At 55.8% G+C, this 24,082-nt stretch overlaps 1 protein-coding gene across 2 annotated transcripts in view; it reads left to right on the top strand.

The window, feature by feature from the left end:
• The window catches only part of ASS1 (argininosuccinate synthase 1), a 315,060-nt gene that overhangs the window by 164,485 nt on the left and 126,493 nt on the right, over nt 1-24,082 (top strand). For both annotated transcript variants that reach the window (XM_085613969.1, XM_085613970.1), the window contains exon 10: nt 8,084-8,174. In XM_085613969.1, coding sequence (XP_085470095.1) covers nt 8,084-8,174 — 91 coding nt within the window. The remainder of the gene's footprint in view (nt 1-8,083; nt 8,175-24,082) is intronic.

Below are 24,082 nucleotides of genomic sequence, written 5' to 3'. Positions count from 1 at the left end.
ACATGTATGCTGCACGCTAAACTCAGCAGCAGGCGCCTGGTTTAGTGAACTATCTCAGTGCCATGATTAGGCAGGTTAGAGCATTTGAATATAAAATCTAACCGGGACCAGCATTTCCATGTCAGAAGTTCCTCATTACAAGTGTGACTGGTTGAGAGCAATGCTGAGAAGTTTCAGTGAACTCGTGTACTTTGCAGACACTGTGTGCCCACCATGCAGACTTTTGCACTGGAATAGTAAACTGTGCGTGAATAGTGAATTTAGAGAGGATTAGGAGAGCTGGTGAAGCAAAGGTGTCAAGCTGGTGCAAAGGAGATAGTTTTGTTTCGCACACATTGTTTTCTCTCCTCTCTGCAGACTGACCTTTGTGACTTTGATAGCCAATAAAAACCTTCGTTGATTTATTAATCACAAGGGTTGTGAATCAGGCTGGAGAGGTGACAAGCAGCAGCAATTGCAACTGCTGCGGACTGCTAATAGATGCCAGTCGCTGTTTAAAGCAGGTGGTTTAAAAGTAGTATTTTGGAGTGTTTTTTTTTTTACATGCGCATTTGTTGAGCATCTCAAAATTGAAGGCAGTACACTAATTATATTAAAATAACTTATTGAGTTTTTCTAATTATTGGTGATAAATACCAGGAACTCGGCAGTGGAGAAGACAGTGAGACAGTACTAGAGGACGTGTCATTACTGTCAGTGTGCTTAGTGACCTACATTTTCTGAGTGGCACTGAGGCCTTGAGGAGCAGAGGCGATGAAGGACTTTGAATTGGAGGAGGTGGGTTTTGAGGGACTTTTAGAAAGAGCAAAGGCACATTTCACATTTTCATTACACTCGTGAAAATTATGAAATTCAATTCGCATTACACAGAATTTCACGACTGGAGATTTTTGCAATTTTTTCCCGCTGAGAACTGGTTCAAATAGAACCTTGACAGTACCTCGTGTGATTTTTGAATGCGAGGTTCCATCGTGTTCCAATTTCACATGAAGTTCTGCAAAGTGTCACTTAATTTCAAGTTATTCTCCAAATATTTAATGCAAAATAGTTTGCAATTTCATGCAGATCTGAGGAGACAATGTATGTTCAATAAATGGGAATGACAGTGGAAAGATGTCAGAAAAACACATTACATGATTCACTAGATGGCCCAGGGAGAACTTAGTGCCATGGACATCGATTATCAAAATACCCGAGGTAACAGAAGTGACATCACACACCTTTGAGCCCCGATATCGCAAACTTCTGAGCAGGTTCATTTTTGTTGCTCAGGTCAGGATCTATGTGAAGGGCAAGTGTTCCTGCTCCTGCCTTCATGATTCTCGAGACCCTGGGTGAGAAGGGCTGTGAAGTGGTACTAGAGGTGTGTAGAAGGTGCCAAACCTGGACTCTGCAATGTTTGGTGGTGAGCAGTGCTTTAAATGGAAGCAGAGAAATAATCCAGAGAGCCTGTTAGCTACGAAGAAGTTGTGGTCCCCCCATAAGTGCCCCATTACAAGTTCTTGTTAATTACGCGGGGAGAAAACAGGTTTGGAGCAAAAGATTCCATCGAATACCAACCCCTCCCACCCCATGAGCATTTGGGTGTCACAGTTAACCTTCCCCTATAAAATAATCGAAATACCCTGGAATTATTAGGTCCTTTTGTGCAGGTTTCCTGTGAGTTTAACACTGCCGCTTACTGCTACCTGCTGCTATAAGGTAGCAAATGGCATTGGCGTGGTCGCTTCAGGTAAGGTGCGAAAGGTGGGGGCGGGGAGTGGGCTGACTGGGGCAGCGCGGTCTGCTCCTCCGGGGTGCCGTTCGGAGACAAAACATCGAACCTGCTTATTTTCTCGACGAGACGGCGGCCATGTCGTCTCGCTTGCTTAGAGGGCACTTGAAACATGCGGGGGCAGGGGTGGGGCAACGGACGAAGGTTGTTTTAGAGAGCCGGAGAAGCATCCGTCTAGTGATAAAAAATACACGGCGGGCAAGGGGCCAAAGAAACCAATGCTCTCCCCGGCCTGTCGAGAGATAAGTGTAATTGTTTCAGTTTTTAATAGGATCTCTGAAAGATACAGCACCCTGTTTATGATGTTTTGCAGCAAGTATCTGGCTGTAATGCCTCCCATGTCAAACCTTGAAAGCAAGACTATAAGTTTGCCGCTTACTACTACCTGCTGCTAGAAGGTAGCAAATGGCAGTAGGGTGGCTGCTTCAGGTAAGGTGCGAAAGGTGGGGGTGGGGAGTGGGCTGGCTCACCAGCAAGAAATATTCCTTAGTCTGACAGAGCGCGCGGCATTGTTTCAACTAAGGGCTCGGAGCAAGAAAGTCAGGAGGAATTGTGATTCCGAGCAGGCAACTCTCTGCAGCAAAATTAGTTATTCATCTCCATTCTTCGGCACGGAAATGAGACAACAGAGCAGAGACAAACTGTACTGAGAGGAATCTCAAAAGCTGCACACCCAGTGACACTGTTCAAAACCGAACATATTCCAGCAACATTACAAGCATTGGCCGCGCGGCTGTAAAAGTAATGCCGCACGGCCGCGAAATGAAATAATAAAAAAATATGGTTATGCAAGCACACGGGCGAGGCTTGCTGGTTGGGGTTATACATCTAAGCGCAGACTAAGGGGCAGTGAGTAACGAGAAGGGAGGGGGGAATGACAGCAACAAAGGAGCCCGCGAAAGTGAAAGTGATCGTGATTACGATCGCTACAGAGGAAAGACACATGGCGCTGCGCACGTGCATGTTCACGTGCACTGTAGCTTTAGGCCACGGCAGCACTTTGAAAAAGCCCAGATATAACATGTCTCTTCGAGCCTTTGGCTCACGAGACCTAAAAACGATTGTTTTTTTGCTTGTTGTCCAGGCAGCACCGGGAAGAAAAACTAGACCAACATGAGAACCAGGGCCCCAGAACTCGGAATTCACAGTAGGTAACACTTAACAACTCCAACGTGCAGTCAGGGCTTCTCTTAATACAAATAAAAGCATGTCAGAAGCGTGCAAATATAAGCGTGGTCCTAGCACCCTCGTTGTATACTCAAAGATCTGTATAGCTCCCTCATTGTAGGCGCTAGTTCTGAGTTAGCATGGAGTCCTGTGGGCGTTGCTGCGGGCGGCCTCTGTCCTGCTGGAACGGACTGCAGTCACCGCACTGGCACCCGGATTTCCCTTTAAGTTGCCATCTGTGGTAGCCACTATGCTCAGATCAAAAGATGTCGCCTCTAAAGATAGTCTAAGCCCGTGGATTAAATGGGTGGCGACTACAAAATCAACACACATGGCCTGTATTAAAAAAACACCAACTAAACCAGAAGGTGCCAACCGAGAGGAAAGACTTTCTGTGCGCCTACCGGGCTCCTGGGTGACTTGGCACTATGCAACCGCGTCTCGTGGGGTGGCACAGGCGTTCTAGGCAGTCCAGAGTCCAGTCAAGGGCCAGTCTTTACTGGGGTCACCAGCAGGGGCCGGAGCCACCAACCTTTACTGGGGACAACAGCAGGTACTGGGACCCACAGTGGTCACTGGGGACACCAGCAGGTACTGGCACCATAGCAGCTCATAGGGACACCAGCAGGTACTGGCACCTCAGCAGCTCGTGGGGACACCAGCAGGTACTGGCACCTCAGCAGCTCGTGGGGACACCAGCAGGTACTGGCACCTCAGCAGCTCGTGGGTACACCAGCAGGTACTGGCACCTCAGCAGCTCGTGGGGACACCAGCAGGTAGGCACCTCAGCAGCTCGTGGGGACACCCAACAGGTACTGGCACCTCAGCAGCTCGTGGGGACACCAGCAGGTACTGGCACCTCAGCAGCTCGTGGGTACACCAGCAGGTACTGGCACCTCAGCAGCTCGTGGGGACACCAGCAGGTACTGGCACCTCAGCAGCTCGTGGGGACACCAGCAGGTACTGGCACCTCAGCAGCTCGTGGGGACACCAGCAGGTAGGCACCTCAGCAGCTCGTGGGGACACCCAACAGGTACTGGCACCTCAGCAGCTCGTGGGGACACCCAACAGGTTGGAAGGTGGGTTATTGGTAGGGGCAAATGTCGGTCTGCCACTAGCAATAAGGCCACCAACACATGATAGGACCCAGCATAGGTCTTAGAAAATTATTCCTATGCTCAACCCTTGGTAACGTGGCTGCGAGCAGACAGGCTTAACTTCAAAGACAGGTATGTAAAGCATTCAAAAACACCATTTCAGTAAATAATTAAGACACAACACAAAATAAAAATCCAACACCAATTTATAAAAATAGGTAATATTTTTACCTTTTAAATGACACCAAAACGAAAATATTCCACTGTAGGGAACCAGAGTTATGAATTTTTAAAGATTAGTCACTTTCTAGTGCTTAGAAACCAACAGTGCCCCTTTTAGTCATTTCGTTTTCTCTGACAGGGACACACCTTTAGAAGCGGTTCTGGAGAATGTCTCACCACTGTGCAGTGCCGCCTTCTCCAGCAGACGGGTCCAGTTAGAACTCCTTCCTGAAGTTCTGCTTGCGGGTCCCAAAGTATCCAACACCCAGTCCAAGGTTCTGGAATCTCCAAGAGGGTCCTTGAAAGTGTGAAACTTCGATTCCGCAATCCATTTGAACAAAACCCTTTCAAATCCACTGGCACTCCAGGCTGGGGATTCTTTGTGGGGATGTCCAGTTGAGCTCTGTTAACACTGGCACCTCAGCAGCTCGTGGGGACACCAGCAGGTACTAGCACCTCAGCAGCTCGTGGGGACACCAGCAGGTACTGGGACCCACAGCGATCACTGGGAACACCAGCAGGTACTGGGACCCACATCGGTCACTGGGAACACCAGCAGGGACTGGGACCCACAGCAGTCACTGGGAACACCAGCAGGTACTGGGACACACGGCAGCCAATGGGGTCACCAGCAGGTACTGGTACCACGGCAGCCACTGGGGACCCCAGCAGGTACTGGGACCCACAGCGGTCCCTGGGGACACCAGCAGGTACTGGGAACACCAGTAGGTACTGTGACCCTCAGCGGTCACTGGCACCACCAGCAGGTACTGGGGCCACCAGCAGGGGCTGGGGCCACCAGCCTTTACTGAGGACACCAGCAGATACTGGGAACACCTGCAGGTACTGGGACCCACAGCTGACTCTGGGGCCACCAGCAGGTACTGAGGTCACCAACCGGGACTGGAGCAACCAGCAGGTACTGTCCCCACAGCAGGTACTGGGGACACCAGCAGAGACTGGGGCCACCAGCAGCCACTGGGGACAGCAGCAGGTACTGGGACCGACAGTTGCCACTGGGGCCATCAGCAGCCACTGGGGCCATCAGCAGCCACTGGGGACACCAGCAGGTACTGGGGTCGACAGCAGGTACTGGGACACTTCGAGGTACTGGGACCGACAGTTGCCACTGGGGACAGCAGCAGGTACTGGGACCGACAGTTGCCACTGGGGCCATCAGCAGCCACTGGGGCCATCAGCAGCCACTGGGGACACCAGCAGGTACTGGGGTCGCCAGCAGGTACTGGGACACTTCGAGGTACTGGTACCGACAGTTGCCACTGGGGCCTCCAGCAGGGACTGGAGCACCAGCAGGTACTGTTACCACAGCAGCCACTGAGGGCACCAGCAGAGATGGTCACTGTTGCCACCAGCAGGCATTGGAGTCGTTCAGCAGGTACTGCCAGTACTGGGGGCACCAGTGCTCCTGGCCCCTTTATTCTTCCGGCTGGTGTTGGCTGCCGCTGTGATCGCTGGAACCGGAAGGGCTAGAAGGTGCCTCGGCCGGTGCTGGACTCCAGGGGACCTCTTCTAGCTCCTGAAAGCCCCACCAGCGAGGAAGATGGGCTGCACCAGAGAGCTCCACTGGGCACCAGGAGGGGTGGGCATGGAGGGGCTGCACCACGGGGAACCAGGGGGGATGGAGGGGCACCGGGAGTGGCGGGCATGGAGAGCACCAGAGGGCACTGCTGGGCACCAGGAGGTGCGGGCACAGAGGGGCTGCACCAGAGGGCTCCACGGGTCACCAGGAGGGGCGGCATGGAGGGGCTGCACCACGGGGAACCAGGAGGGACGGGGATGGAGGGGCACCGGGAGTGGAGGGCACCACAGGGACCAGGAGTGGCGGGCATGGAGGGCACCAGAGGGCACTGCTGGGCACCAGGAGGTGCGGGCACTGAGGGGCTGCACCAGAGGGCTCCACGGGGCACCAGGAGGTGCGGGCATGGTGGGGCTGCACCAGAGGGCTCCACGGTGCACCAGGGGAGGCGGGCATGGGGGGGGGCACCAGCAGCGGCGGTCATGGAGCACCAGAAGGCAGCAGGAGGGCGGGTATGGAGGGGCTGCACCACAGGGCACCAGGAGTTGCGGGCATCCAGGGGCTGCACCGGAGGGCACCATGGGGCACCAGGAGTTGCGGGCATGGAGGGGCTGCACCAGAGGGCCCCACGGGGCACCAGGAGGGGCGGTCATGGAGTGGCTGCACCACAGGGCTCCACTGGGTACCAGGAGAGGAGGGCACCACGGGGCACCAGCAGCAACAGGCATGGAGGAGCACCAGAGGGCACCAGGAGGGCAGGGATGGAGGGGCTGCACTAGGAGGGGCACCAGGAGGGTGGGATGGAGGGGCTGCACCAGAAGGCACCATGGTGCAACAGGAGGGGCGGGCATGGAGGGGAGGCACCAGAGGGCTCTACAGGGCACTAGGAGGGGCGGGCATGGAGGGGCACCAGGAGGGGAGTATGGGGGGGCACCAGGAGGGCCAGGCATGGAGGAGCACCCGAGGGCACCAGGAGGGTGGGCATGGAGGGGCTGCACCAGAGGGCACCAGGAGAGCGGGGATGTAGGTGCTGCACCACAGGGCTCCACGGGGCACCCGGAGAGGAGGGCACCAGGAGGGGAGAGCATGGAGGGGCACCAGGAGGGCGGGGATGGAGGGGCTGCACCAGGAGGGCAGGGTTGGAGGAGCTGCACCAGAGGGCACCACAGGGCACCAGGAGGGGCGGGGTTGGAGGAGCACCAGAGGGCTCTACGGTGCACCAGGAGAGTTGGTCATGGAGGGCACCACGGGGCACCAGGAGGGGCAGGCATGGAAGAGCACCAGAGGGCCCCAGGAGGGCGGGGATGGAGGAGCTGCACCAGAGGGCTCCAGTGGGCACCAGGAGGGTGGGGATAGGGCCGGCTGCACGGGGCACAAGGACGGGCGGGCATGGAGCGGGCTGTGGCTTCACTGTGCCGCAGTGTCCGTCAACCCCCATTGGGTGGCACTGTTCACACACGATGGGAATGGAGGGGACCTCGCTTTGCGCACTAAACATGCTGCAGCAGGCGAGGAACGTGTTATAATTTTAACTTTTTTAACTTGATAGAAATTAGGATCGCGTTTATATTACAGTGTTTATCAATCCAATAAATACATTTCACAATGCGTCATGTTAATGCGTGTAGCAAATGCAAACTCATAAAATAATAGCAGGTGTGTCATGAGCGTTTCAGCAGTATCTGGGACACATTGGTCGTCTGCTGCCCGAGGTGGCCTCTCTGCTGCCCGAGGTGGCCTCTCTGCTGCTCACGATGGTCTGTCTGCTGCCCGAGGTGGCCTCTCTGCTGCCCGAGGTGGCCTCTCTGCTGCTCACGATGGCCTCTCTGCTGCTCACGATGGCCTCTCTGCTGCCCGGGGTGGCCTCTCTGCTGCCCGAGTTGACTTCTCTGCTGCCCGGGGTGGTCTCTCTGCTGCTCACGATGGCCTCTCTGCTGCCCGGGGTGGCCTCTCTGCTGCTGCCCGGGGTGGCCTCTCTGCTGCTCACGATGGCCTCTCTGCTGCCCGAGGCGGCCTCTCTGCTGCTCACGATGGCCTCTCTGCTGCCCGAGGCGGCCTCTCTGCTGCCAGGGGTGGTTTCTCTGCCGCTCCAGGCGGTCCCTGTGCTGCTCATGATGGGTTCCCCTCCGCTCCTGGAGGCCTCTCTGCTGCTGCTAATGGCCTCTCTGCTGCATCCAGGTGGCATAAGCGCTTCAATGCCTCGTCTGTGGTAGGAAGCGCGATAGGAAAGCAATGACAATACAATATGCTCACGTATCCCCTCACCGTCTTCTTTGTTTCTCACAGACGCACGCTCCTCAGAGTCTCTACACCAAGACGACGGACCCCCGAAATGCCCCCGACACCCCGGATGTACTGGAGATCGAGTTCAAGAAAGGTGAGGCCGCAGGACACTGCATGCTGGCACCCAGCGTGCGCCTGTCACTCGGGGCATTCCTGCCACCCATGCACACCTGTGACTCCGGGCACAGCGGTGACTCAGCACACACCTGTGACTCAGGGCACATCTAACTCAGCACACACTTGTGACTCGGCATACACCATTGACTCAGGGCACATCTAACTCAGCACACAGCTATGGCCCAGCATCAGGGCACAAGTCCTAAAAAAAGAAGTGGGGGGACGCTGTCACCGGAAGTGACGTCACAACAGGAATCTCATGAAAAGAAGTGGGGGGACGCTGTCACCGGAAGTGACGTCACAACAGGAATCTCATGAGTATTCATATGCCTTTAGATGACGGGGCATTTCACAGCACTGCTACCCCTGGTCTGTTCCTCGATGTCCTTTGCAACCCCCCCTCCCCCCCACTCCCCCGAGGGGGTGCCCCAGTTGTACAACGAAGTGCACAAGATACAGAAGGACACACATTCCAAGCGTTAACCGCCAACGCCTGCTCGCTCCGCCTCCCAATCACTCCAGCCTGCACACACCACCGGTGCCTCTTAAAGTCTCCAATTACAAATATTAGCATATCTTTGGTAATTTACGGGAAACTTCCCTCCCACCCGGGCTCTCTGCTCACACAATGCTGTCCAGCTTTTGGGCAGGGGGGACGGCGTCCACCCGGAAAAACCTGGTAAAATAAGTGGGGGGACGCAGTCCACCCGCGTGGTACCCCGACTCGAGCCCTGCTCAGCATACACCATTGACTCAGGGCACATCTGTTAGAACCCAGACACCCCCCATCTCGCCCCTGCTCCCCCCCCATCCCATGTACCCACAAAGTAACCTCACTCCTGATGTGGGAAAAACAGGCCATGTTTAATACAATACATCTTCACAAACATGACAATCAAAATATCATTTTGACAATTCTTAGGTCATGAAGTTCAAGAACATCACACAATTAAACCAAGTGTTCATATTTCACAACCTAACTAATACCCTCCAGCACCAAGGGGCCTCCCGGCTCGCGTCTCCGCCGATTGAGAACCACGCAAGGCGCAACCCACCTGCGTCCATGAGTGGTGAGCCCCCAATGCCCTAGATCCTTGTCCGTGTATTACCGGGGGCCCACCCCCTCGCCACCAGGCTGTTCAAGGAGGCCCGTGTGACCTGTCGCCCTTGCCTCCCCAACAGCCGGTGTCCCTGTTCTCCCTGCGGAGAGCTTACCATCTCTCCCCTCAATGCTGGGTTCAGGAGTATGCCAACCGGCCTCCCGTTGTCTTCAAATCACAACCCTGTGACCTCTATTCCGCAACCCACTTGCCCCAACCAACCAGCTGAAGCCCTAACTCAAGGGACGGGTGGGTGGGAGATTCCGAAGTCGTCGTTGTCCCCGTAGGAAGAGAGGATGAGTGAAGGTGAGGAGCGGGCCTAAATAGCCCCTACGCCCCACCTCCACTCATCTCGACCGGAAATTCGCGTTCGCTCAACGTAGCTCTGACCCGGAAGGACACCCGCTGCCCGGCAACCAATTAGGCTGCCGGCCAAGCTGACGCCCCCAAGGGGGTGTGTCGCACGTGGCGGGGGGAGCCGGGTCCTAAGGGCGCGCTTCCGGATGGTCGCGCTTGGCATAGAACCCGGACACCCCCCATCTCGCCCCTGCTCCCCCCCCATCCCATGTACCCACAAAGTAACCTCACTCCTGATGTGGGAAAAACAGGCCATGTTTAATACAATACATCTTCACAAACATGACAATCAAAATATCATTTTGACAATTCTTAGGTCATGAAGTTCAAGAACATCACACTCAGGGCACACCGGTGACTCATCACACACCTTTCTCGGTGACTCAGGGCACACCGGTGACTCATCACACACCTTTCTCAGGGCACTGTGCCCTGAGAAAGGTGTGTGATGAGTCACCGGTGTGCCCTGAGTCACCGGTGTGCCTTGGGTCACAGGTGTGTGATAAATCACAGATGTCTGCTGAGTGACAGGTGTGTGCAATGAGTCTCAGGTGTGTGCAATGAGTCTCAGGTGTGTGTGCAATGAGTCTCAGGTGTGTGTGCAATGAGTCTCAGGTGTGTGTGCAATGAGTCTCAGGTGTGTGTGCAATGAGTCTCAGGTGTGCCCCGGGTCACAGGTGTGCACTAACTCACAGTTGTGCCCTGAGAAAGGTCTGTGATGAGTCACAGGTGTGCCCTGGGTCACAGGTGTGCCCTGGGTCACAGGTGTGCACTAACTGACAGTTGTGCCCTGAGAAAGGTCTGTGCTGAGTCACAGGTGTGCGCTGAGTCACAGGTGTGCGCTGAGTCACAGGTGTGTGCGCTGAGTCACAGGTGTGCACTGTGACTCAGCGCACACACCTGTGACTCAGCGCACACCTGTGACTCAGCGCACACCTGTCCTTCAGCGTAGATCAATCACTCAAATCACACGTGCCACTCTGCACAACTGTCACTAAGGATACACTCACGGCACACGTCACTCTGCACACCTGTCACTAAGGATACACTCACTCATGGCACACGTCACTCTGCACACCTGTCACTAAGGATACACTCACTCATGGCACACGTCACACTGCACACCTGTCACTAAGGATACACTCACTCATGGCACACGTCACTCTGCACACCTGTCACTAAGGATACACTCACTCATGGCACACGTCACTCTGCACACCTGTCACTAAGGATACACTCACTCATGGCACACGTCACTCTGCACACCTGTCACTAAGGATACACTCACGGCACACGGCACTCTGCACACCTGTCACTAAGGATACACTCACTCATGGCACACATGTCACTCAGTATAAACTGATCGCTAACAGCACAGTTGTCCCACTGCACACCTTTCACTCAATGCACAACTGACGCAGGGAACGGCTGCCACTCTGGACGCACAAAGATCAAGAGTAGACCTGTCCTATGGGCACGATGGTCACACCGGGCACGCCTGTGACTCCAGGATACACTTTCACTGAGGGCACGCCAGTCACGCAGGGCACGCCTGTGACTTCAGGATACACTATCTCTGAGGGAACGCCAGTCACGCAGGGCACACATGCCTGTGACTCGAGGATACACCATCACTGAGGGCACGCCAGTCCCACAGGGCACACCTGTGACTTCAGGATACACGATCACTGAGGGCACGCCATTCATGCAGGGTTTGTCACTCGGGATACACAATCACTCAGAACAAACTAGCAGTCAGAGCACACCTGTCACACAGGGCGAACCTAACACTCCGTGTAAACCTACTGCCCTTGGCACACGTGTCCCACTCCGCCTGTCACACAGCGCGCCCCTGACACTCCGTGTAAACCTACTGCCCTCGGCACACGTGTCCCACTCCGCGCCTGTCACACAGCGCGCCCCTGACACTCCGTGTAAACCTACTGCCCTCGGCACACGTGTCCCACTCCGCGCCTGTCACACAGCGCGCCCCTGACACTCCGTGTAAACCTACTGCCCTCGGCACACGTGTCCCACTCCGCGCCTGTCACTCAGGCCACACCTGTCTTAGGGATGGTACCCTGTTACTCTAGGCACATCAGTTCCTGGGTATTAAAATCTGTCCTACATTGCTCGGCAGCACAACTTCTACCACACAAGTACGGGTCATTCCGCACTCGTAATCTTTCTTTGTACAATTTTCTGCATCATTCTGCACCAGGAGACCTCGTTTTGCACGAGAGCTGTCACTCCGCACCACTGCATGTCATATATGTTGAAGGTCTGTCGCTGTGCATTGATACCTTTCAGTGTGCATTGACACTTGTAGCAGTGCTCTAAATTCAGCTCACTGAGTGCCAATGCTGTCACCATGCACTGGTTTCTGTCACTCTGCACAAATGAACAGGATATTTCATTTTCCACTCTGTATTGGCGCCTGTCCTTCTGTAGCAACATGTGGTCGGCTACACCAACAGCTGTCACTGCACACATACACGTGTGTGCAACAAGTCGTCAGAACTGATGAGTGTTGTGTGTTGTTCTGCACCAGTGAATGTCACTCTGCAAGAATTTCTGTCAATCTACACCGAATGATCTCCGTATGTTCGCTGCACTCGTCAACTTTACACCAAGACCAGTCCCCCAGTCGCAACAGGTGTTGCTGTGCACCATTATATATGTGTCCGTTGCAAGTCTGTCACTAAACTGAAATGTGTCACTGTTGGAAGGCGTTCCCCGGGGAGGCTGCGGAATACGTTCCTGACCACCCGGAGGCCCACCTTTCCCAGAGTTAGGCCGAGCAAGAGCGGGGAGGCCCTTCCTGGAAGGGTCTCGTACCTAGGATCGCACACGCTGCACTTGCTCTCTTCGGATAGAGGGACACCACACAGGAATTCTTTGCAAGACAATAGACTTTATCGTTAGTTGTCAGGGATCTTTATGATCCGGAAGGCAGGTGCAGAATTAGTGCCACAAGCGGCAGCGATCTCGTGATGAGGGGTAAGGGGTAGCGGGACAGTCTTTGCATCAGTGTCTCTGCGGAGTATCCGGCGCACAGCTCTCAATCCTCGAGCTGAGGGGATGTTGCTTCTCTCGGCAATCTCTGCCGATTCTCTTGGAGGAGCGGGCCGCGAGTCACTCAGCAGGCACCGGAGGTTCGTAGTTCGGGGAGCGGACGCCGGGCTCAGATGGTTCAGAGTTCGGGGAGCCGCGACAGCGTCAGCAGGGCTCAGATGGTTCAGAGTTCGGGGAGCCTCGACAGCGTCAGCAGGGCTCAGATGGTTCGGAGTTCGGGGAGCCGCGACAGCGTCAGCAGGGCTCAGATGGTTCAGAGTTCTTCGGTTCGGGGAGCGATCGAGCCGCGACCAGGTCAGCAGGCTCTCGTCAGTTCAGGTCTTCTCTTCCCCCGTCCCTTCAGCACCCCTTGTTATACTCCCCCTCCTCTTTGAAGTCCGGAGTCCTCGCCGAGAGGGGTCTGGGTGCCTGGGGCGGTGTGTCGGGGCTTCCTGTCGCTCGGCCCTTTGATCTGTTCAGGTGGGTCCGGGAGGGACTCCAGACACCCAGCAGGCGAGGCGCCTGCTCACCGGGGGCCTGGTGGTCGATCGAAACCTCCCTCGGGGAAGAGACCAGAGGTGTGACAGGGTCGGCGCCTCTCGGTCTGGTTTGGGGGGTTTCGCTCTCCCTCGGCCGGGCATGCGTGTTGGGGATCTGTCCGGCCCTCGGGATGTTGGGCCACGGGGCCGGAAGTCTGTGACATCGAGGTTCGGCGCGGTTGCAGGGTAGCTTGCTGGTCGGGAGGGCCCACGCCACGAGGCCGGTCTCACACGTGCCCCCCCCAGTTGAAAGGCGGGAAGAACTACCCATCCACTTGGGGGTTCTCCTCGCTGAAGCGGAAGAATCGGGACAGGCCGTCCGCGTTGGCGTGGTCCGTCCCGGGGCGATGTTCCACAGTGAAATCCATCCCTTGGAGGGAGATGGACCAGCGTAGCAGCTTGGGGTTTTCCCCTCGCATCTGCATCAACCACCGCAGGGGTCGGTGATCTGTTTGTACTCGAAAGTGTGTTCCGAACAGGTAGGGCCGTAGCTTTTTGAGGGCCCAGACTATGGCGAAGGTCTCTCTTTCAATTGTGCTCCACCGCTGTTCTCGGGGCAGCAACCTTCGGCTGATGAAGGCTATGGGCTGATCTATGCCTTTGTCGTCGTACTGTGAGAGGACTGCCCCGATGCCGTGTTCCGAGGCGTCCGTCTGGACCACAAACTCCTGGGCGTAGTCGGGGGCTTTAAGCACCGGAGCCATACACATAGCGGCTTTTAGGGCGTCGAACGCTTTCTGGCAGGGGGGAGTCCATTGTACTTTCTTGGGGTGTCTTTTGGAGGTTAGCTCTGTGAGGGGGCCTGCGATGCTGCCATAGTTCTTAATAAACCTCCGGTAGTAACCGGTGAGGCCCAGGAAGGCCCGTACTTCTGTTTGGGTCGTGGGGGGTTCCCAGGACAAGATGGCGTTGATCTTTGGCTGGAGGGGGGCGACCTGTCCGCTTCCCACCTGGTGCCCCAGATAGGTTACGGAGCCGTGCCCAATTTGACATTTGCTGGCTTTGATGGTGAGGCCGGCCCGGCGCAGAGCCAGCAGGACTTGTCGGAGGTGCTGGAGGTGCTCGGTCCATTGGGAGCTGAATACCGCTATATCGTCGAGGTATGCTGCGCTGAACCCCTCTAGTCCGGACAGGACCCTGTTCACCAGCCGCTGGAAGGTGGCCGGGGCATTCTTCATTCCAAACGGCATCACCCTAAAGCGGTAGTGCCCATCCGGGGTGGAGAAGGCGGAGCGCTCCTTGGCTCCCTCGGTGAGGGCAATCTGCCATTATCCACAAGTTAGGTCGAAGGTGCTGAGGTAGCGAGCGGCCCCGAGGCAGTCAATGAGCTCATCTGCGCGGGGGATAGGGTGAGCGTCCGCATTGAGTCCTCGGTAGTCCACACAGAATCTCAGCTCGGGGGCGACACCAGGGGCAGCCGCTTTCGGGACCAGGACTACCGGGCTGGCCCAGGGGCTGTCGGAGGGTTCAATCACCCCGAGGGCCAACATCTTAGCTACCTCGGTCTGGATGCAGGTTCGGACCCGATCAGGGACCCGGTAGGCTCGGTGTCTCACTGGCGGGCTGTCGCCTGTGTTCACGCCGTGGACACACCAGTTGGTGACCCCAGGGGTCAGGGAGAAGAGGTCCGCGAACTGCCTTAGTAGCTGGCGGCAGTCGTCGGACTGTTGGGCTGTGAGGGCGGTTGATAGTCTCACCCCCTCCACGGAACCATCGGTCTCTTTCGCCCCAGGGGGTCTGGAAGGGGCTTGGTGTCTTCTTCGGCCCCATCGTCGGTGGCCAGGAGTAAACTCAACTCCGTCCTTACAAAGTGGGGTTTGAGGCGGTTCACGTGGAGAACCCGGTGGGGGTTCCGCGGGGACTGCACATCGACGAGATAGGTGACTTGGCTCTTCCGCTCGACCACCTTGAAGGGTCCAGTCCATTTATCTTGGAGAGCGCAGGGTTTCACCGGGGCCATGACCCAGACTTGTTGGCCCGGCTGAAACTCGACCAGCGTAGCATTCTGGTCATACCAGCGCTTCATCTCTTCCTGGCTAGCCTCGAGGTTCGCCTCTGCGAGTTCTCGGAATTTCCGGGTCTGGTTGCGGAATGGGCTGAATCCCAGGGATTTTTGTGGAACCTCCCGGTAGGCGAACAGGAGGCAGGGGAGGAGGACGTCCCATCTCCGGCGTAGAGGTTCTTCGAGGCCCATGATCATTCCTTTCAGTGTCCTGTTAAAGCGCTCGACTAGGCCATTCCCTTGGGGGTGGTACGGGGTGGTGAACTTGTACGATACTCCGCACTGCTGCCAGAGGGACCTCATGTATCTGGAGATAAAGTTCGTACCCCGATCACTCACGACTTCGCGGGGGAACCCCACGCGGGAGAAGATCCCCATCAAGGCCCGGCCCACCACGGGGGCCGTCGCGGTGCGGAGTGGGATGGCTTCGGGGTAGCGGGTGGCATGGTCTACCAGGACGAGGAGGAACCGGTGGCCCTGGGCGGTCTTGGGTCCAGCGGTCCCACGATGTCGATGCCTACCCGCTCAAAAGGAGTACTGACGACGGGGAAGGGTTGTAGCGGAGCCTTGCGCTTCCCCCCACTCTTTCCGCTGGCCTGGCACGTGAGGCAGGACTTGCAGTGGGCCTCCACATTCGCTCGCATCTTGGGCCAATAGAAGTGGGTGACGAGTCGCTGGTAGGTCTCATCTTGGCCCAAGTGTCCGGCCAGGGGTACATCATGGGCCAGGCCCAGGAGGAGACTTCGGAAGCGCCGGGGTACCACCAGTACTCGTACCGATCCCAACTCGGCCGACTTCTGTTCGCTGTACAGGAGGCCGTTTTCCCAGTATACCCAGTGGTTGCCGGTCCGGTCGCCTGCTGCTTGGGCCTCGGCCTGTTGTCGGTGTCCAATGAGGGAAGGGCAGGTGGATTGTTCTTGGCAGAATTCTTCTCGGGAGGGGCATCCTTCGCCGTGCCACTGGGCCAGTTCCGGCAGGTCCCCGAGCTCGGTCAGGGGTTCGGGGTCGGAAGGCACGGACCCCTCGTCGGGAACGGTCGCTTGGGGATCGTTGGCCTCGGGTGGCGCATCCGGGACCTCGGGGATGGTGGCGGTGCTCCGTGGCATGGCCTCCCCCCCCCCCCCCCTCGGAGGAAGGCACTCTGAGAGTCATCGAGCGCGTGGTGGCGCATGCCCATCATCTCGAGATGGGCTCTTCGTTCCACTTGTCCCCACGGGGAATTCTCAAGGTCGTTGCCCAAGAGGCAGTCCACAGGCTGGGAGGTTCGGACCGCCACTTTTAACTTGCCAGTGACTCCCCCCCCCCCCATTCGAAGGGAACTAGGGCCATCCGGCAGAGGCTCTCGGAATTGTCTGATGATATGACGGGACAAAAGGCGCCGGGCAGGATCTGATCTTCGGAGACCAGGTGACAATGAACCGCCGTGACACTCGCCCCCGTGTCCCGGAGGCCATCGACGCGGTGACCGTCACCTGCTGTCGGTACTTCTTCGTGTTGGCGGGTAGGGAAGTTCTGGGGACCATCTCCCGGTCCCCTAGGGAGACCAAGGCCATGGCGGCTGGTTCCCATTCTTCGGAGTCTTCCATCTCTTCCCCCAGGGCTACGGAGGCCATTTGTCGAGCCGGCGGGGTGGTTGTGGCGGTTCGCTGGTACATGGGACATTGAGGGTCGCTGGCGTAGTGTCCGGTCTGTTGGCAGCGGAAACAGGTGATCCTCACTCGGGTCCCCGGTGGCCCGGTGCTGGCCGGAGGTGGAGCTGGAAAGGGCGGAGGTTTTCCACTGGGGGGGCTGAGCGGGGATCCCCCGGGAGTTCCCTTGGCCGGCCTTGATTCCCTCCGCCCCTCTGGCGGGGGGGTCCCTGACTGTGGAGACCGTAGTCTCCCACGGGACCCCGGGAGGCCCGGGTGTTTACCCACCGGTCAGCCTCGACGGCCAGTTTTCGAGGGTCTGTGAGTTTGCTGTCCAGGAGGTGCTGGCGCAGTTCTACAAAGCAATTAGCGGACAAGTGTTCCCATGCGATTAGGTCGACCAGCTCCTCAAAGGTGGAGACCTTGCTGCCCTTGATCCACCCGTCCAAGGCCCGGCTGTAAAAGTTCACGTATTCCACCCAGGTGGTACCGGGTATCTTCTTGCAGTCTCTAAACCGTTGTCGGTACATTTCAGGGGTGAGCCCATATCTGGCTACTAGGGCCTCTTTCATGTGACTGTAGGAGTTCATCACCGTGGAGGGCAGGTCCAGCAGGGTATCTCTCCCCTCGCTCAGGAACCGGCCCCACAGCCCAGCCCCCCAGTCTTTCTGCGGGACTCGGTGGGAGGTCATGGCTACTTCGTAGGCTTTGAACCATTGCTGGATGTCGTCGTTCTTATAGTATTCCTTCACCACATCTTTGGGGATATGGACCTTTGGTTCCACGGTGGAGGAGAGGGGTTGGGTTTCCGAGGGTCTGGCCTCCGCATTCTTAGCCTTGAGCTCGATCTCTTTCAGGCTACGTTCGTGCTCCAGTTGGAGTTTTCTTTCTTCGTGTTCTCTTTGTCGTTTCTTTTCCTCAAGTTCTCCTTGTAGGCGTAACTGTTCTACCGCCAGCTTCTTTTCGGCCAGTTTTAGTTCTCTTTCGATTTTTAATTTTGCTAGTTCTAGTTCGTGGTTGCGACCTCTTTCTCGGTCCGCTAGTTCCTCTGGGGATAGGCCTCTCTCGGGGGCGCCGTTCCTCCCCGGGGTGCTTCGTGGTTTGTTAGGCGGCTCTCCTTCTGTTTGTGTCCGGGGAGTTCCCGCCTCGACCCAGGGTTTTAATGCTCCCTGGAAGTCCTCTTTCGTGCTTAGTCCGGTGGTAGCGATTCCAAGGTCTTTGCAAAATTGTTTCAGTTCTCGGTGCGTATATGATTCCAACTGGTCCTCTCGGAATGTCGTGCTCGGGTTGGTGCCTGCAGCACCTAGGGAGGTTTCTCCTTCCATTTCTTCTTGGTAGTGCGTTAGCCGTCCACTGCACGATCTCTAGGTGCTGGCTCGGATCCCGTCGCCTGCCACCAAATGTTGGAAGGCGTTCCCCGGGGAGGCTGCGGAATACGTTCCTGACCACCCGGAGGCCCACCTTTCCCAGAGTTAGGCCGAGCAAGAGCGGGGAGGCCCTTCCTGGAAGGGTCTCGTACCTAGGATCGCACACGCTGCACTTACTCTCTTCGGATAGAGGGACACCACACAGGAATTCTTTGCAAGACAATAGACTTTATCGTTAGTTGTCAGGGATCTTTATGATCCGGAAGGCAGGTGCAGAATTAGTGCCCCAAGCGGCAGCGATCTCGTGATGAGGGGTAAGGGGTAGCGGGACAGTCTTTGCATCAGTGTCTCTGCGGAGTATCCGGCGCACAGCTCTCAATCCTCGAGCTGAGGGGATGTTGCTTCTCTCGGCAATCTCTGCCGATTCTATTGGAGGAGCGGGCCGCGAGTCACTCAGCGGGCACCGGAGGTTCGTAGTTCGGGGAGCGGACGCCGGGCTCAGATGGTTCAGAGTTCGGGGAGCCGCGACAGCATCAGCAGGGCTCAGATGGTTCAGAGTTCGGGGAGCCGCGACAGCGTCAGCAGGGCTCAGATGGTTCGGAGTTCGGGGAGCCGCGACAGCGTCAGCAGGGCTCAGATGGTTGAGAGTTCTTCGGTTCGGGGAGCGATCGAGCCGCGACCAGGTCAGCAGGCTCTCGTCAGTTCAGGTCTTCTCTTCCCCCGTCCCTTCAGCACCCCTTGTTATACTCCCCCCTCCTCTTTGAAGTCCGGAGTCCTCGCCAAGAGGGGTCTGGGTGCCTGGGGCGGTGTGTCGGGGCTTCCTGTCGCTCGGCCCTTTGATCTGTTCAGGTGGGTCCGGGAGGGACTCCAGACACCCAGTAGGCGAGGCGCCTGCTCACCGGGGGCCTGGTGGTCGATCGAAACCTCCCTCGGGGAAGAGACCAGAGGTGTGACAGGGTCGGCGCCTCTCGGTCTGGTTTGGGGGGTTTCGCTCTCCCTCGGCCGGGCATGCGTGTTGGGGATCTGGCCGGCCCTCGGGATGTTGGGCCATGGGGGCCGGAAGTCTGTGACATCGAGGTTCGGCGCGGTTGCAGGGTAGCTTGCTGGTCGGGAGGGCCCACGCCACGAGGCCGGTCTCACAGTCACTCAATCAAGTTCACACTACTCTCCATCAGCACCCGAGTCACTCCGCACAGGTATTTTTTACTTTGCACACGTGTGTTTCTTTGTATTTATATTTGGCCCTATGCGCCACTGGTGTCACTCTGCATTGACACGTATGTCTGTATGAACATGTGGTGGTGTCATTTCTCAAAATCACACAGAGCACTGCATCAGAGTGTTTATATGCACTGATGCATGTTTCAGTGTACCAGAACACGTTGCCCTCCACGAGAACATGTTTACCTTACAGTAGTACGTGTTACTCTGCAACAGAACATGTTGCCCTGCATTCCTGCAAGTTTCAGTGTACCAGAACATGCTGACCTGCATCACATGTTGCCTTACACTGATAGATGCTCCTCTGCAGTAGAACATGTTGCTCTTTTCTTATGCATGTTGTTCTGCACCGGAACTCGTTGTCCAGCATAGATACGAGTTTCAAAGTACCTGAACACGTTGCCTTCCACTGATGCATGTTGCTATGCACTAGAATGTCTGCTTCTGCACTGTTCTAGGTTCTTCGGCACCAGAACATGTTGGTTACACAGCGTGATACCTACTCCTTCCTGGACAAGCTTCTTGGCACCATCACCAAGCTTCTAAACTCCACACAGTGCCAAGACGCCTTTGGAAACTCTGCCTTGTGCTATGTGAAAAGTGTTTAATATAACACCTGTCGTTCTGCACTGATAGGTGCCACGCTACACTGACAGGTGTGCCCATCTCCCATACCTTTCACCATGCACTAATACCAGTCACGGAGCATGAGCGCCTGTCTCCCTGCACTAATAGATGCTGTAGGAGAGTAGGATTTGCTTCACATGGGTACCCCCACTTTCTGCTGGTGTTTCACTGTTTTTCGAACCTTAGTCTGGCTGTGGTCCTGCTAATCAGGACCCCAGCCTAGCTGCTTCCTCTCTAAAATGGTTTCCATGTACATTAGGTACATATCTAATTGGATTCTGGAGTGCCTTATAAGCCCTTAGTATATGGTATACTATGTACCTAGGGCATAGGTACCTCAGAGGCCTACCAGGGGCTGAAGCATGTATTATGCCACCCGTGGGAAGCACTCCAAAATGGCCCCACAGGTCGGCTACTGCAGCCTGGGTAAGGGTGTGCTTGCACCCCTTACAGTGATATACGCTACCTATATCACTACCATTGCACACATATATAAAACCTATAAGTCACTCCTATGGCAGGCCTTAACAATCCTGAAGGCAGAGTGCTTGTTTTTTATGTGAGAGCGTGCCCCTCCATGAGCAGAGCCCCTCTGCAGCGTTCGGAGTACCTCCTCTGATGCTGTTTGTGGTGCAGCCTGACCATATACTCTTAAGTGCAGTATAACCTCGCTGTAAATGATAACTTTGGGATGGCTGCACGGAAACATGTCGTGTTTGGTGTCAAACGCTTTGGAATACTGCCCCCCGCCAGTTCTTGTGGCGGGGGTAGCATTCCACCCTTCTAGAGGGAGAGACATGTTCACACTAGGCTAACCCGGTAGGACTTTCTAAAGCTCTGGCATCACAAAATGGATGCCTCTGCCACAGACACGGATCTGACCGCCTGCTGCTGACTGAAACTCTGGCAGGGGAGGCCTGGCCAATAGGTTTCCTGTCCAAGGGAGTTGTAACCACCTCCCGAGACAGGCAGATGTGTATTGGGGCTGGGCGGGAGCACACTCTGGTGCTTTGAAGTCCTGCACTGGGGGCACACTTGGTGTCCCTGTGCATAGTCCCGTTTTCTCGACTAGAAGACGGAAGAAATCTCCCTTGGGGTCAAGGAGTGACTCCCCTGCTTGGCAGGCACCAAAGAAGCAATGTCCGGTCTACAATTCCGAAGTCTCTGCATCACCAGAGGTGGATTTCCAGATTTCCTGACTTCCTTGAGGCTACCCTGAGTCTACAGCAAAGCTGAGGCCCGTGGCTATCGTGGGTGACGAGGAACCGTGACCCCTGGGCACCGCGTACTATTGCTGGTACATCGACTTCCTGTTCATCCTTGAAGTTGTGCTTTGGGCTCCAAGTAACCCCAGCCTTGAACACAGACTGCACCGAAGACCTCCGGCCTCCACTCCACGAGTGACCCGTGGGTCAGGTTCCAGTTCGACCGATCGAGAGTCCTTCGCGATGGCTAGCCCATTGGCTAGTGGATCCCCACGAAGGCAACTCCTCTTCTGCTTGGGCTTTCCTGATTGCTCTAGACGTGCCCTGACTTACCCTTGCTGGGTGAGTCCCTCTGACCTTGTTGGTCTGCACCAACATCCTTCTCTTTCCACAAGACTTGCTGTTGCCAAGGCTTGTTGGGTCCAGTCTGGTTGTTGACACCGCAGCACTCGACAGACTTCGTGGGACAGCTGGAATCCGGCTCGTGGACTTCGTCGACGCCTCCTGGACCTCGTGGCTGAAGAGTCAAGACACCCATCAACTCACCTGAAGCACCCGACATCTGTGGGCATTGGTCTATCGTGCCCTCTGTCACTGGCAACCCAGACTCTGTCACCTCTGCTTTCAGGTTCCTTCCATCCTAGATCCAGGCTTGGATCTCTTCGGACACTTCTCCTCATCACGGCAGCAGCAGTTCTTCGCCAGCTTCCATTGTAATCGACGACCCGACACCAGAAGACACCTATGCACCCGGCTTCCCTGGGTGAGGTAAGTCGAGTACTCCGGTGCTCTCCCCTAGAACTTCTTGAGTCCAAAAGGATTTGGTCCTGACTCGATTAGAAGTGTCCCTAATCTTTAAATTTCCAACCGCGACATTGCCCATAGAAGCTAACGGAAACCCACAGTTGTGTTTACACACTGCACACGGTCCCCATGGGTCCCCTGTGTCACTAACTTTGGTGGTTCCTTGGGGTCCCAGCGATGCTCTAGGCCTTGTGTCTAGTTCAGTCGTGGTTCTTATACCACTTTATTGGTATATGGTTTGGTACGCCCTAGGGCCCAAACGTTTATTTGTGCTATTACTGTTGATTGCTAACTTGTAAATTAAGTACTTCGAACTCCAGTCTCATAAAAAAACTAGAGGGGTGTGTTTTATCCTAAATACATATATTTTAAATATATACCTGGTGTGGTTGTCCTTTCATTTGATCATTCAGGAGATTATAGACTGGTAAAACAAGCTGCTTTACATTCCTTCAAGACTTAGCCTGAAGGCTGCTCTCCATAGCTACCACTAGGATAGCTTTCAATAAAGGTTGTCTTTAACCAATTCACCATAAGGGGTTGTTTGGACTGATACAAGGTGCCCACTAGAACTAGTGGACGGCATATATTAGGCCACCTTCTCACAGATGCCTACCTGCACCAATCGATCTGCACCTATACCTGCGGCCCTGCATTGATTCCTGCAGCTTTTCACTGAATGTTGCTTCTTGGCGCTAGTGCCAGTCTCGATGCACTAACACTTATCGCTGTGCACCAATACCTCTACTCCATATGCACATCTTTCATGCTTTACTATGTGTTGCACTGCATGTCATTCTGCGTTGCTACTTAATGCTCGACACTGATTCCTGTTGCTCTGCACCATTACCTGTCCACCTGCACTGATATGTAGCACTGATTCACGGCTCCTTGCACTGCTCCTTATCACTCTGCACACCTGCTGCTCTGCACAGACACTGGTGCAGAGCGACAGGTGTCGTTGCTGGCAAGAATGTATCTATCGATCTGCACTGATTCATTTCACTGTGCACTGATTCATGTCTCCTTGCACTGATGCATCGCTGTGCACACCTGTTTGCCTGCATAGACACCTGTCGCTCTGCACCAGTATCCATCAATCCGCACTGATTTATCACTGTTTACTGATTCATGCCTCCTTGCACTGACACATCACTCTGCATGCCAGCTGCCCTGCACAGACAACTGTAGCACTACACCGGTACCTGCGTATCTGCACTGACCCGTATCGCTGTGCACTGACCCGTATCGCTGTGCACTGACCCGTATCGCTGTGCACTGACCCGTATCACTGTGCACTGACCCGTATCGCTGTGCACTGACCCGTATCGCTGTGCACTGACCCGTATCGCTGTGCACTGACTCGTGTCACTGTACACTGACTCGTGTTACTGTACACTGACTCGTATCGCTGCGCACTGACTCGTATCGCTGCGCACTGACTCGTATCGCTGCGCACTGACTCGTATCGCTGCGCACTGACTCGTATCGCTGCGCACTGACTCGTATCGCTGCGCACTGACTCGTATCGCTGCGCACTGACTCGTCTCTTTGCACCGACTCGTGTCTCTGTGCACCGACTCGTATCGCTGTGCACCGACTCGTATCGCTGTGCACCGACTCGTATCGCTGTGCACCGACTCGTATCGCTGTGCACCGACTCGTATCGCTGTGCACCGACTCGTATCGCTGTGCACCGACTCGTATCGCTGTGCACCGACTCGTATCGCTGTGCACAGACTCGTATCGCTGTGCACAGACTCGTATCGCTGTGCACAGACTCGTATCACTGTGCACTGAGTCATGTCTCTTTGCAGTGATGCCTCACTCTGCATGCCTGTTGCCCTGCAGAGACACCTGTTGCTCTGCACCAGTATCTGTCTATCGGCACTGACTCGTATTGCTGTGCACTGACTCGTATTGCTGTGCACTGACTCGTATCGCTGTGCACTGACTGGTATCGCTGTGCACTGACTGGTAT

The sequence above is a fragment of the Triturus cristatus genome, chromosome 1_2, assembly GCF_964204655.1.
Source record: "Triturus cristatus chromosome 1_2, aTriCri1.1, whole genome shotgun sequence".
NCBI lineage: Eukaryota > Metazoa > Chordata > Amphibia > Caudata > Salamandridae > Triturus > Triturus cristatus.
The sequence above is the reverse complement of the archived record's forward strand: the minus strand, read 5'-3'. Positions and strand labels throughout refer to the sequence as shown.